Genomic DNA, 13871 nt, shown 5'->3' on the forward strand with positions numbered 1-13871 from the left:
CGGTGTCCTCACAGTCAGCGTCACAGTGAAGCAGTCTGGGAACAGTGTCCTCACAGTCAGCGTCACAGTGAGCGGTCTGGGAATGGTGTCCTTGCCGCGTCACAGTGAAGCAGTCTGGGAATGGGTTCCTCACAGTCAGCGTCACAGTGAAGCAGTCTGGGAACGGTGTTCTCGCAGCGTCACAGTTAAGCTGTCTGGGGATGGTGTCCTCACAGTCAGCGTCACAGTGACCCAGTCTGGGAACAGTGTCCTCACAGTCAGCGTCAGAGTGAAGCAGGCTGGGAATGGTGTCCTCGCAGTCAGCAACACAGTGCAGCAGTCTGGGAATGATGTCCTCGCAGTCAGTGTCACAGTGAAGCAGTCTGGGAACGGTGTCCTGCAGTCAGCATCACAGTGAAGCAGTCTGGGAACGGAGTCTCGTTGTCAGCATCACAGTGAAGCAGTCTGGGAACGGTGTCCTGCAGTCAGCGTCACAGGGAAGCAGTCTGGGAACGGTGCCCTCACAGTCAGCGTCACAGTGAAGCAGTCTGGGAACGGAGTCCTCGCTCACAGTGTCACAGTGGTGTAGTCTGTGAACGGTGTCCTCGCAGTCAGCGTCACAGTGAAGCCATCTGGGAACGGTGTCCTCGCAGTCAGCGTCACAGAGAAGCAGTCTGGGAACGGTGTCCTCACAGCGTCACAGTGAAGCAGTCTGGGAACGGTGTCCTCACAGCGTCCCAGTGAAGCAGCCCGGGAACGGGTTCCTCGCAGTCAGCGTCACAGTGAAGCAGTTTGGGAATGGTGTCCTCACAGCATCACAGTGAAGCAGTCTGGGAATGGTGTCCTCGCTGTCAGCGGCACAGTGAAGCAGTCTGGGAATGGTGTCCTTGCAGTCAACGTCACAGTGAAGCAGTCTGGGAACGGTGTCCTCACTGTCAGCGTCACAGTGAAGCAGTTTGGGAACGGTGTCCTTGCAGCGTCACAGTGAAGCGGTCTGGGAACAGTGTCCTCGCAGTCAGTGTCACAGGGAAGCAGTCTGGGAACGGTGTCCTTGCAGCATCAGAGTGAAGCAGTCTGGGAAAGGTGTCCTCACAGTCAGCGTCACAGTTAAGCAGTCTGGGAACGGTGTCCTCACAGTCAGCGTCACAGTGAAGCAGTCTGGGAACAGTGTCCTCACAGTCAGCGTCACAGTGAGCGGTCTGGGAATGGTGTCCTTGCCGCGTCACAGTGAAGCAGTCTGGGAATGGGTTCCTCACAGTCAGCGTCACAGTGAAGCAGTCTGGGAACGGTGTTCTCGCAGCGTCACAGTTAAGCTGTCTGGGGATGGTGTCCTCACAGTCAGCGTCACAGTGAACCAGTCTGGGAACAGTGTCCTCACAGTCAGCGTCAGAGTGAAGCAGGCTGGGAATGGTGTCCTCGCAGTCAGCAACACAGTGACGCAGTCTGGGAATGGTGTCCTTGCAGTCAGTGTCACAGTGAAGCAGTCTGGGAACGGTGTCCTGCAGTCAGCATCACAGTGAAGCAGTCTGGGAACGGAGTCTCGTTGTCAGCATCACAGTGAAGCAGTCTGGGAACGGTGTCCTGCAGTCAGCGTCACAGGGAAGCAGTCTGGGAGCGGTGCCCTCACAGTCAGCGTCACAGTGAAGCAGTCTGGGAACGGAGTCCTCGATCTCAGTGTCACAGTGGTGTAGTCTGTGAACGGTGTCCTCGCAGTCAGCGTCACAGTAAAGCCATCTGGGAACGGTGTCCTCGCAGTCAGCGTCACAGAGAAGCAGTCTGGGAACGGTGTCCTCACAGCGTCCCAGTGAAGCAATCTGGGAAAGGTGTCCTCAGAGCGTCGCAGTGAAGCAGCCCGGGAACGGGTTCCTCGCAGTCAGCGTCACAGTGAAGCAGTTTGGGAATGGTGTCCTCACAGTCAGTGTCACAGGGAAGCAGTCTGGGAACGGTGTCCTTGCAGCATCAGAGTGAAGCAGTCTGGGAAAGGTGTCCTCACAGTCAGCGTCACAGTGAAGCAGTCTGGGAACGGTGTCCTCACATTCAGTGTCACAGTGAAGCAGTCTGGGAACGGTGTCCTCACTGTCAGCGTCACAGTGAAACATTCTGGTAACGGTGTCCACACAGTGAGCGTCACAGTGAAGCAGTCTGGGAACGGTGTCCTCACAGCGTCACAGTGAAGCAGTCTGGGAATGGTGTCCTCGCAGTCAGCGTCAAAGTGAAGCAGTCTGGGAACGGTGTCCTCACAGTCAGCGTCACAGTGAAGCAGTCTGGGAACGGTGTCCTCGCTGTCAGTGTCACAGTGAAGCAGTCTGGGAACGGTGTCCTCGCAGTCAGCGTCACAGTGAAGCAGCCTGGGAACGGTGTCCTCGCAGCGTCACAGTTAAGCAGTCTGGGGACGGTGTCCTCACAGTCAGCGTCACAGTGAAGCAGTCTGGGAACGGTGTCCTCGCAGTCAGCGTCACAGTGAAGCAGTCTGGGAACGGTGTCCTCGCAGCGTCACAGTTAAGCAGTCTGGGGACGGTGTCCTCACAGTCAGCGTCACAGTGAAGCAGTCTGGGAACAGTGTCCTCTCAGTCAACGTTACAGTGAAGCGGTCTGGGAATGGTGTCCTTGCCGCGTCACAGTGAAACCGTCTGGGAACGGTGTCCTCACAGTCAGCGTCACAGTGAAGCAGTCTGGGAACAGTGTCCTCACAGTCAGCGTTACAGTGAAGCGGTCTGGGAATGGTGTCCTTGCCGCGTCACAGTGAAACCGTCTGGGAACGGTGTCCTCCCAGTCAGCGTCACAGTGAAGCAGTCTGGGAATGATGTCCTCGAAGTCAGCGTCACAGTGAAGCAGTCTGGGAACGGTGTCCTCGCTGTCAGTGTCACAGTGAAGCAGTCTGGGAACGGTGTCCTCGCAGTCAGCGTCACAGTGAAGCAGCCTGGGAACGGTGTCCTCGCAGCGTCACAGTTAAGCAGTCTGGGGACGGTGTCCTCACAGTCAGCGTCACAGTGAAGCAGTCTGGGAACGGTGTCCTCGCAGTCAGCGTCACAGTGAAGCAGTCTGGGAACGGTGTCCTCGCAGCGTCACAGTTAAGCAGTCTGGGGACGGTGTCCTCACAGTCAGCGTCACAGTGAAGCAGTCTGGGAACAGTGTCCTCTCAGTCAACGTTACAGTGAAGCGGTCTGGGAATGGTGTCCTTGCCGCGTCACAGTGAAACCGTCTGGGAACGGTGTCCTCACAGTCAGCGTCACAGTGAAGCAGTCTGGGAACAGTGTCCTCACAGTCAGCGTTACAGTGAAGCGGTCTGGGAATGGTGTCCTTGCCGCGTCACAGTGAAACCGTCTGGGAACGGTGTCCTCCCAGTCAGCGTCACAGTGAAGCAGTCTGGGAATGATGTCCTCGAAGTTAGCGTCACAGTGAAGCAGTCTGGGAACAGTGCCCTCGCAGCGTCACAGTTAAGCAGTCTGGGAACAGTGTCCTCACAGTCAGCATCACAGTGAAGCAGTCTGGGAACGGTGTCCTCACTGTCAGCGTCACAGTGAAGCAGCCTGGGAACAGTGTCATCACAGTCAGCGTCACAGTGAGCGGTCTGGGAATGGTGTCCTTGCCGCGTCACAGTGAAGCAGTCTGGGAACGGTGTCTCCACAGCCAGCGTCACAGTGAAGCAGTCTGGGAACGGTGTCCTCGCAGCGTCACAGTGAAGCAGTCTGGGAACGGTGTCCTCGCTGTCATTGCCACAGTGAAGCAGTCTGGGAATGGTGCCCTCGCAGTCAGTGTCACAGTGAAGCAGTCTGGGCACGGTGTCCTACAGTCAGCATCACAGTGAAGCAGTCTGGGAACGGTGTCCTCGCAGTCAGCGTCACAGTGAAGCAGTCTGGGAACGGTGTCCTGCAGTCAGCGTCACAGTGAAGCAGTCTGGGAACGGTGTCCTGCAGTCAGCGTCACAGGGAAGCAGTCTGGGAACGGAGTCCTCGCTGTCAGCGTCACAGTGAAGCAGTCTGGGAACGGTGTCCTCACAGCATCTCAGTGAAGCATTCTGGGAACGGTGTCCTCACAGCGTCACAGTGAAGCAGCCTGGGAAAGGTGTCTTCACAGCGTCACAGTGAAGCAGCCTGGGAACAGTGTCCTCGAAGTCAGCGTCACAGTGAAGCAGTCGGGAACGGGTTCCTCGCAGTCAGTGTCACAGTGAAGCAGTCTCGGAACGGTGTCCTTGCAGCGTCACAGTGAAGCAGTCTGGAAATGGTGTCCTCGCTGTCAGCGGCACAGTGAAGCAGTCTGGGAGTGGTGTCCTCGCAGCCAGCGTCACAGTGAAGCATTCTGGGATCGGTGTCCTCACTGTCAGCGTCACAGTGGAGCAGTTTGGGAACGGTGTCCTTGCAGCGTCACAGTGAAGCAGTCTGGGAACGGTGTCCGTGCAGCATCAGAGTGAAGCAGTCTGGGAAAGGTGTCCTCACAGTCAGTGTCACAGTGAAGCAGTCTGGGAACGGTGTCCTTGCAGCATCAGAGTGAAGCAGTCTGGGAAAAGTGTCCTCACAGTCAGTGTCACAGTGAAGCAGTCTGGGAACGGTGTCCTCACATTCAGCATCACAGTGAAGCAGTCTGGGAACGGTGTCCTCGCTGTCAGCGTCACGGTGAAGCAGTCTGGGAACGGTGTCCTCACTGTCAGCGTCACGGTGAAGCAGTCTCTGAACGGTGTCCTCGCAGTCAGCGTCACAGTGAAGCAGTCTGGGAACGGTGTCCTCACAGTCAGCGTCACAGTGAAGCAGTCTGGGAACGGTGTCCTCGCAGTCAGCGTCACAGTGAAGCAGTCTGGGAACGGTGTCCTCGCAGTCAGCGTCACAGTGAAGCAGTCTGGGAACGGTGTCCTGCAGTCAGTGTCACAGTGAAGCAGTCTGGGAACGGTGTCCTCGCAGCGTCACAGTTGAGCAGTCTGGGGACGGTGTCCTCACAGTCAGCGTCACAGTGAAGCAGTCTGGGAACAGTGTCCTTGCAGCGTCACAGTTGAGCAGTCTGGGGACGGTGTCCTCACAGTCAGCGTGACAGTGAAGCAGTCTGGGAACAGTGTCCTCACAGTCAGCGTCACAGTGAAGCGGTCTGGGAATGGTGTCCTTGCCGCGTCACAGTGAAGCAGTCAGGGAATGGTGTCCTCGCAGTCAGCGTCACAGTGAAGCAGTCTGGGAATGGTGTCCTCGCAGTCAGCGTCACAGTGAAGCGGTCTGGGAATGGTGTCCTTGCCGCGTCACAGTGGAACAGTCTGGGAACGGTGTCCTCGCAGCGTCACAGTTAAGCAGTCTGGGGACGGTGTCCTCACAGTCAGCGTCACAGTGAAGCAGTCTGGGAACGGTGTCCTCGCAGTCAGCGTCACAGTGAAGCAGTCTGGGAACGGTGTCCTCGCAGCGTCACAGTTAAGCAGTCTGGGGACGGTGTCCTCACAGTCAGCGTCACAGTGAAGCAGTCTGGGAACAGTGTCCTCTCAGTCAACGTTACAGTGAAGCGGTCTGGGAATGGTGTCCTTGCCGCGTCACAGTGAAACCGTCTGGGAACGGTGTCCTCACAGTCAGCGTCACAGTGAAGCAGTCTGGGAACAGTGTCCTCACAGTCAGCGTTACAGTGAAGCGGTCTGGGAATGGTGTCCTTGCCGCGTCACAGTGAAACCGTCTGGGAACGGTGTCCTCCCAGTCAGCGTCACAGTGAAGCAGTCTGGGAATGGTGTCCTCGAAGTCAGCGTCACAGTGAAGCAGTCTGGGAACAGTGCCCTCGCAGCGTCACAGTTAAGCAGTCTGGGAACAGTGTCCTCACAGTCAGCATCACAGTGAAGCAGTCTGGGAACGGTGTCCTCACTGTCAGCGTCACAGTGAAGCAGCCTGGGAACAGTGTCATCACAGTCAGCGTCACAGTGAGCGGTCTGGGAATGGTGTCCTTGCCGCGTCACAGTGAAGCAGTCTGGGAACGGTGTCTCCACAGCCAGCGTCACAGTGAAGCAGTCTGGGAACGGTGTCCTCGCAGCGTCACAGTGAAGCAGTCTGGGAACGGTGTCCTCGCTGTCATTGCCACAGTGAAGCAGTCTGGGAATGGTGTTCTCGCAGTCAGTGTCACAGTGAAGCAGTCTGGGCACGGTGTCCTACAGTCAGCATCACAGTGAAGCAGTCTGGGAACGGTGTCCTCGCAGTCAGCGTCACAGTGAAGCAGTCTGGGAACGGTGTCCTGCAGTCAGCGTCACAGTGAAGCAGTCTGGGAACGGTGTCCTGCAGTCAGCGTCACAGGGAAGCAGTCTGGGAACGGAGTCCTCGCTGTCAGCGTCACAGTGAAGCAGTCTGGGAACGGTGTCCTCACAGCATCTCAGTGAAGCATTCTGGGAACGGTGTCCTCACAGCGTCACAGTGAAGCAGCCTGGGAAAGGTGTCTTCACAGCGTCACAGTGAAGCAGCCTGGGAACAGTGTCCTCGAAGTCAGCGTCACAGTGAAGCAGTCTCGGAACGGTGTCCTTGCAGCGTCACAGTGAAGCAGTCTGGGAATGGTGTCCTCGCTGTCAGCGGCACAGTGAAGCAGTCTGGGAGTGGTGTCCTCGCAGCCAGCGTCACAGTGAAGCATTCTGGGAACGGTGTCCTCACTGTCAGCGTCACAGTGGAGCAGTTTGGGAACGGTGTCCTTGCAGCGTCACAGTGAAGCAGTCTGGGAACGGTGTCCGTGCAGCATCAGAGTGAAGCAGTCTGGGAAAGGTGTCCTCACAGTCAGTGTCACAGTGAAGCAGTCTGGGAACGGTGTCCTTGCAGCATCAGAGTGAAGCAGTCTGGGAAAAGTGTCCTCACAGTCAGTGTCACAGTGAAGCAGTCTGGGAACGGTGTCCTCACATTCAGCATCACAGTGAAGCAGTCTGGGAACGGTGTCCTCGCTGTCAGCGTCACGGTGAAGCAGTCTGGGAACGGTGTCCTCACTGTCAGCGTCACGGTGAAACAGTCTCTGAACGGTGTCCTCACATTCAGTGACACAGTGAAGCAGTCTGGGAACGGTGTCCTCACTGTCAGCGTCACAGTGAAACATTCTGGTAACGGTGTCCTCACAGTGAGCGTAACAGTGAAGCAGTCTGGGAACGGTGTCCTCACAGCGTCACAGTGAAGCAGTCTGGGAACGGTGTCCTCGCAGTCAGCGTCACAGTGAAGCAGTCTGGGAACGGTGTCCTCACAGTCAGCGTCACAGTGAAGCAGTCTGGGAACGGTGTCCTCGCAGTCAGCGTCACAGTGAAGCAGTCTGGGAACGGTGTCCTCGCAGTCAGCGTCACAGTGAAGCAGTCTGGGAACGGTGTCCTGCAGTCAGTGTCACAGTGAAGCAGTCTGGGAACGGTGTCCTCGCAGCGTCACAGTTGAGCAGTCTGGGGACGGTGTCCTCACAATCAGCATCACAGTGAAGCAATCTGGGAACAGTGTCCTTGCAGCGTCACAGTTGAGCAGTCTGGGGACGGTGTCCTCACAGTCAGCGTGACAGTGAAGCAGTCTGGGAACAGTGTCCTCACAGTCAGCGTCACAGTGAAGCGGTCTGGGAATGGTGTCCTTGCCGCGTCACAGTGAAACAGTCTGGGAACGGTGTCCTCACAGTCAGCGACACAGTGAAGCAGTCAGGGAATGGTGTCCTCGCAGTCAGCGTCACAGTGAAGCAGTCTGGGAATGGTGTCCTCGCAGTCAGCGTCACAGTGAAGCGGTCTGGGAATCGTGTCCTTGCCGCGTCACAGTGGAACAGTCTGGGAACGGTGTCCTCACAGTCAGCGACACAGTGAAGCAGTCAGGGAATAGTGTCCTCGCAGTCAGCGTCACAGTGAAGCAGTCTGGGAACGGTGTCCTCGAAGTCAGCGTCACAGTGAAGCAATCTGGGAACGGTGCCCTCGCAGCGTCACAGTTAAGCAGTCTGGGAACGGTGTCCTCGCAGTCAGCGTCACAGTGAAGCAGTCTGGGAACAGTGTCCTCACAGTCAGCGTCACAGTGAAGCAGTCTGGGAACGGTGTCCTCGCAGTCAGCGTCACAGTGAAGCAGTCTGGGAACAGTGTCCTCGCAGTCAGCGTCACAGTGAAGCAATCTGGGAACGGTGCCCTCGCAGCGTCACAGTTAAGCAGTCTGGGAACGGTGTCCTCACAGTCAGCGTCACAGTGAAGCAGTCTGGGAACAGTGTCCTCACAGTCAGCGTCACAGTGAGCGGTCTGGGAATGGTGTCCTTGCCGCGTCACAGTGAAGCAGTCTGGGAATGGGTTCCTCACAGTCAGCGTCACAGTGAAGCAGTCTGGGAACGGTGTTCTCGCAGCGTCACAGTTAAGCTGTCTGGGGATGGTGTCCTCACAGTCAGCGTCACAGTGAACCAGTCTGGGAACAGTGTCCTCACAGTCAGCGTCAGAGTGAAGCAGGCTGGGAATGGTGTCCTCGCAGTCAGCAACACAGTGCAGCAGTCTGGGAATGGTGTCCTCGCAGTCAGTGTCACAGTGAAGCAGTCTGGGAACGGTGTCCTGCAGTCAGCATCACAGTGAAGCAGTCTGGGAACGGAGTCTCGTTGTCAGCATCACAGTGAAGCAGTCTGGGAACGGTGTCCTGCAGTCAGCGTCACAGGGAAGCAGTCTGGGAACGGTGCCCTCACAGTCAGCGTCACAGTGAAGCAGTCTGGGAACGGAGTCCTCGCTCTCAGTGTCACAGTGGTGTAGTCTGTGAACGGTGTCCTCGCAGTCAGCGTCACAGTAAAGCCGTCTGGGAACGGTGTCCTCGCAGTCAGCGTCACAGAGAAGCAGTCTGGGAACGGTGTCCTCACAGCGTCACAGTGAAGCAGTCTGGGAACGGTGTCCTCACAGCGTCCCAGTGAAGCAATCTGGGAAAGGTGTCCTCAGAGCGTCGCAGTGAAGCAGCCCGGGAACGTGTTCCTCGCAGTCAGCGTCACAGTGAAGCAGTTTGGGAATGGTGTCCTCACAGCATCACAGTGAAGCAGTCTGGGAATGGTGTCCTCGCTGTCAGCGGCACAGTGAAGCAGTCTGGGAATGGTGTCCTTGCAGTCAGCGTCACAGTGAAGCAGTCTGGGAACGGTGTCCTCACTGTCAGCGTCACAGTGAAGCAGTTTGGGAACGGTGTCCTTGCAGCGTCACAGTGAAGCGGTCTGGGAACAGTGTCCTCGCAGTCAGTGTCACAGGGAAGCAGTCTGGGAACGGTGTCCTTGCAGCATCAGAGTGAAGCAGTCTGGGAAAGGTGTCCTCACAGTCAGCGTCACAGTGAAGCAGTCTGGGAACGGTGTCCTCACTGTCAGCGTCACGGTGAAGCAGTCTCGGAACGGTGTCCTCACATTCAGTGTCACAGTGAAGCAGTCTGGGAACGGTGTCCTCACTGTCAGCGTCACAGTGAAACATTCTGGTAACGGTGTCCACACAGTGAGCGTCACAGTGAAGCAGTCTGGGAACGGTGTCCTCACAGCGTCACAGTGAAGCAGTCTGGGAATGGTGTCCTCGCAGTCAGCGTCACAGTGAAGTAGTCTGGGAACGGTGTCCTCACAGTCAGCGTCACAGTGAAGCAGTCTGGGAACGGTGTCCTTGCTGTCAGTGTCACAGTGAAGCAGTCTGGGAACGGTGTCCTCGCAGTCAGCGTCACAGTGAAGCAGTCTGGGAACGGTGTCCTCGCAGTCAGCGTCACAGTTAAGCAGTCTTGGGACGGTGTCCTCACAGTCAGCGTCACAGTGAAGCAGTCTGGGAACGGTATCCTCGCAGTCAGCGTCACAGTGAAGCAGTCTGGGAACGGTGTCCTCGCAGCGTCACAGTTAAGCAGTCTGGGGACGGTGTCCTCACAGTCAGCGTCACAGTGAAGCAGTCTGGGAACAGTGTCTTCTCAGTCAGCGTTACAGTGAAGCGGTCTGGGAATGGTGTCCTTGCCGCGTCACAGTGAAACCGTCTGGGAACGGTGTCCTCACAGTCAGCGTCACAGTGAAGCAGTCTGGGAACAGTGTCCTCACAGTCAGCGTTACAGTGAAGCGGTCTGGGAATGGTGTCCTTGCCGCGTCACAGTGAAACCGTCTGGGAACGGTGTCCTCCCAGTCAGCGTCACAGTGAAGCAGTCTGGGAATGGTGTCCTCGAAGTCAGCGTCACAGTGAAGCAGTCTGGGAACAGTGCCCTCGCAGCGTCACAGTTAAGCAGTCTGGGAACGGTGTCCTCACAGTCAGCATCACAGTGAAGCAGTCTGGGAACGGTGTCCTCACTGTCAGCGTCACAGTGAAGCAGTCTGGGAACAGTGTCATCACAGTCAGCGTCACAGTGAGCGGTCTGGGAATGGTGTCCTTGCCGCGTCACAGTGAAGCAGTCTGGGAACGGTGTCTCCACAGCCAGCGTCACAGTGAAGCAGTCTGGGAACGGTGTCCTCGCAGCGTCACAATGAAGCAGTCTGGGAACGGTGTCCTCGCTGTCATTGCCACAGTGAAGCAGTCTGGGAATGGTGTTATCGCAGTCAGCAACACAGTGCAGCAGTCTGGGAATGGTGCCCTCGCAGTCAGTGTCACAGTGAAGCAGTCTGGGCACGGTGTCCTGCAGTCAGCATCACAGTGAAGCAGTCAGGGAACGGTGTCCTCGCAGTCAGCGTCACAGTGAAGCAGTCTGGGAACGGTGTCCTGCAGTCAGCGTCACAGTGAAGCAGTCTGGGAACGGTGTCCTGCAGTCAGCGTCACAGGGAAGCAGTCTGGGAACGGAGTCCTCGCTGTCAGCGTCACAGTGAAGCAGTCTGGGAACGGTGTCCTCACAGCATCTCAGTGAAGCATTCTGGGAACGGTGTCCTCGCAGCGTCACAGTGAAGCAGCCTGGGAAAGGTGTCTTCACAGCGTCACAGTGAAGCAGCCTGGGAACAGTGTCCTCGAAGTCAGCGTCACAGTGAAGCAGTCGGGAACGGGTTCCTCGCAGTCAGTGTCACAGTGAAGCAGTCTCGGAACGGTGTCCTTGCAGCGTCACAGTGAAGCAGTCTGGGAATGGTGTCCTCGCTGTCAGCGGCACAGTGAAGCAGTCTGGGAGTGGTGGCCTCGCTGTCAGCGGCACAGTGAAGCAGTCTGGGAGTGGTGTCCTCGCAGCCAGCGTCACAGTGAAGCATTCTGGGAACGGTGTCCTCACTGTCAGCGTCACAGTGAAGCAGTCTGGGAACGGTGTCCGTGCAGCATCAGAGTGAAGCAGTCTGGGAAAGGTGTCCTCACAGTCAGTGTCACAGTGAAGCAGTCTGGGAACGGTGTCCTTGCAGCATCAGAGTGAAGCAGTCTGGGAAAAGTGTCCTCACAGTCAGTGTCACAGTGAAGCAGTCTGGGAACGGTGTCCTCACATTCAGCATCACAGTGAAGCAGTCTGGGAACGGTGTCCTCGCTGTCAGCGTCACGGTGAAGCAGTCTGGGAACGGTGTCCTCACTGTCAGCGTCACGGTGAAGCAGTCTCGGAACGGTGTCCTCACATTCAGTGACACAGTGAAGCAGTCTGGGAACGGTGTCCTCACTGTCAGCGTCACAGTGAAACATTCTGGTAACGGTGTCCTCACAGTGAGCGTAACAGTGAAGCAGTCTGGGAACGGTGTCCTCACAGCGTCACAGTGAAGCAGTCTGGGAACGGTGTCCTCGCAGTCAGCGTCAGAGTGAAGCAGTCTGGGAACGGTGTCCTCACAGTCAGCGTCACAGTGAAGCAGTCTGGGAACGGTGTCCTCGCAGTCAGCGTCACAGTGAAGCAGTCTGGGAACGGTGTCCTCGCAGTCAGCGTCACAGTGAAGCAGTCTGCGAACGGTGTCCTGCAGTCAGTGTCACAGTGAAGCAGTCTGGGAACGGTGTCCTCGCAGCGTCACAGTTGAGCAGTCTGGGGACGGTGTCCTCACAGTCAGCGTCACAGTGAAGCAGTCTGGGAACAGTGTCCTCGCAGCGTCACAGTTGAGCCGTCTGGGGACGGTGTCCTCACAGTCAGCGTGACAGTGAAGCAGTCTGGGAACAGTGTCCTCACAGTCAGCGTCACAGTGAAGCAGTCTGGGAACGGTGTGCTCGCTGTCAGTGTCACAGTGAAGCAGTCTGGGAACGGTGCCCTCGCAGTCAGTGTCACAGTGAAGCAGTCTGGGAACGGTGCCCTCGCAGTCAGTGTCACAGTGAAGCAGTCTGGGAATGGTGTTCTCGCAGTCAGTGTCACAGTGAAGCAATCTGGGAACGGTGCCCTCACAGGCAGTGTCACAGTGAAGCAGTCTGGGAACGGTGCCCTCGCAGTCAGTGTCACAGCGAAGTAGTCTGGGAATGGTGTCCTCGCATTCAGCGTCACAGTGAAGCAGTCTGGGAACAGTGTCCTCACAGCGTCATTGGGTTGGGGGGTTGGGGGGGTATCAACTTTCCACCACTGTACCCTTTCCTTGTATTTTAAATGTTTGCATTTTGTAACAAGCCTCCTCTAACAGTCGGTCAAACACATTTTCTTTGTCTTGCCGAATAGTCACTACTCAAAAAACCCTATTTAATTTGTCAAATAGTGAAAATCTAAATTCTAGTTTAACACATTGGTTTCCAAATTGCTCACCCACAATATTTAGAAATTGGGATCCGAAGAGTTTAAAATCAACCCCACTGACAAATCCTCTGTGATTTTCTTCAAAGCTATTCTTATGTAACTTGGCTTGATTCTCAATTCCTGATCAATATTTTGTTTCTTTCAGAAATGGACATCGCGAGAAGTTTCTCCTTCAGTGGATTTGATTTGTTCACCGATGAAAATGATACTTATTTTGACAGCTTCAGCGGTGAAGATTATCCTTCCCTGGATTTTAACGTTAGCCCCTGTACCGTTGAACTTCATGACAACTGGATCAACACGACACTGGCCGTTGTCTACAGCCTGGTGTGTTTCCTCGCTGTGACTGGGAACATGGTGGTAATGGTGGTTTTACTTTACAATCGACGCACAATGTTGTACACAGACATCTACCTGCTTCACCTGGCAGTGGCCGATCTCCTATTCGCCGTGACCTTGCCCTTTTGGGCAGTGGATGCCACATCTGGCTGGGTGTTTGGTGATGCCATGTGTAAGATCATCAGCCTGTTACAGGAAGTTAACTTTTACAGTGGGATTCTGTTACTGGCCTGTATCAGTGTTAATCGCTGTCTGTCCATCGTCTACTCCACAAAGATCCACCAGCAGAAGGGGCCATTTCTAATCAAGGTGATCTGTGCTGCTGTCTGGGTGTTGGCCATTCTTCTGTCTTTGCCTGTTCTGTACAAGGGTGAATATACTCCACCTAGACTGAACAGAACCATGTGTTATGAAACACACATCGGCGAATCAGCTGAAACATGGAGAGTAACAACCAGGTTTCTGAGGCACTTTATTGGGTTCCTCGTTCCTCTGGCTGTCATGATCTTCTGCTACAGTGCGGCGATTTGGAGACTGTGTGAAACGAGGGGGTTCCACAAACAGAAAGCCATGAAAGTCATCATCGCGGTGGTGCTGGCCTTCCTCATCTGTTGGCTCCCGCACAATATCACCGTGTTCATCGACACGCTGATGAGGGCCAAACTCATTGGTGAGACTTGTGACAGGCGCCATCATATCGACAGGGCTCTACTTGGAACCCAAACCTTGGGGTTCCTGCACAGCTGCATCAACCCAATCCTGTACGCATTCATCGGGGTGAAATTCAGGAGCAACTTGCTCAAACTTCTGTCTGCAGAAGGGATCATTAAACAAAGTGGAAGGCCACATTTTAAGAGATCTGTGTCCACTTCCTCTGAATCTGGACTGATTTCAAGCACCATATAAAATCTTTGTAATAGAGGTATTTTAGCCAAACAGTAAGATCGCAAATAAAAATGAATGGGCGAAGCTGTTTTTAGAACAAAATAATTGAGTAACAGCGCTGAGCGATGTTTAGATTTGAACAGAATAAATCAGCTTTTCTCTGATGGTTCT

At 55.6% G+C, this 13871-nt stretch overlaps 2 protein-coding genes across 7 annotated transcripts in view; one reads left to right on the forward strand and one right to left on the reverse strand.

Annotated features, from left to right (window-relative positions):
- The window catches only part of LOC140385898 (C-X-C chemokine receptor type 2-like), a 169702-nt gene extending 155833 nt beyond the window's left edge, over nucleotides 1-13869 (forward strand). Inside the window, exon 2 of the mRNA XM_072468533.1 lies at nucleotides 12622-13869. Within this exon, the coding sequence (XP_072324634.1) occupies nucleotides 12624-13721 (1098 nt within the window). The 5' untranslated portion in view covers nucleotides 12622-12623 and the 3' untranslated portion in view covers nucleotides 13722-13869. The remainder of the gene's footprint in view (nucleotides 1-12621) is intronic.
- tns1b (tensin 1b) overlaps nucleotides 1-13871 on the reverse strand; it is a 1628779-nt gene that overhangs the window by 1271861 nt on the left and 343047 nt on the right. The window lies entirely within an intron of this gene.

Source organism: Scyliorhinus torazame, chromosome 2 (assembly GCF_047496885.1).
Source record: "Scyliorhinus torazame isolate Kashiwa2021f chromosome 2, sScyTor2.1, whole genome shotgun sequence".
Classification (NCBI taxonomy): domain Eukaryota; kingdom Metazoa; phylum Chordata; class Chondrichthyes; order Carcharhiniformes; family Scyliorhinidae; genus Scyliorhinus; species Scyliorhinus torazame.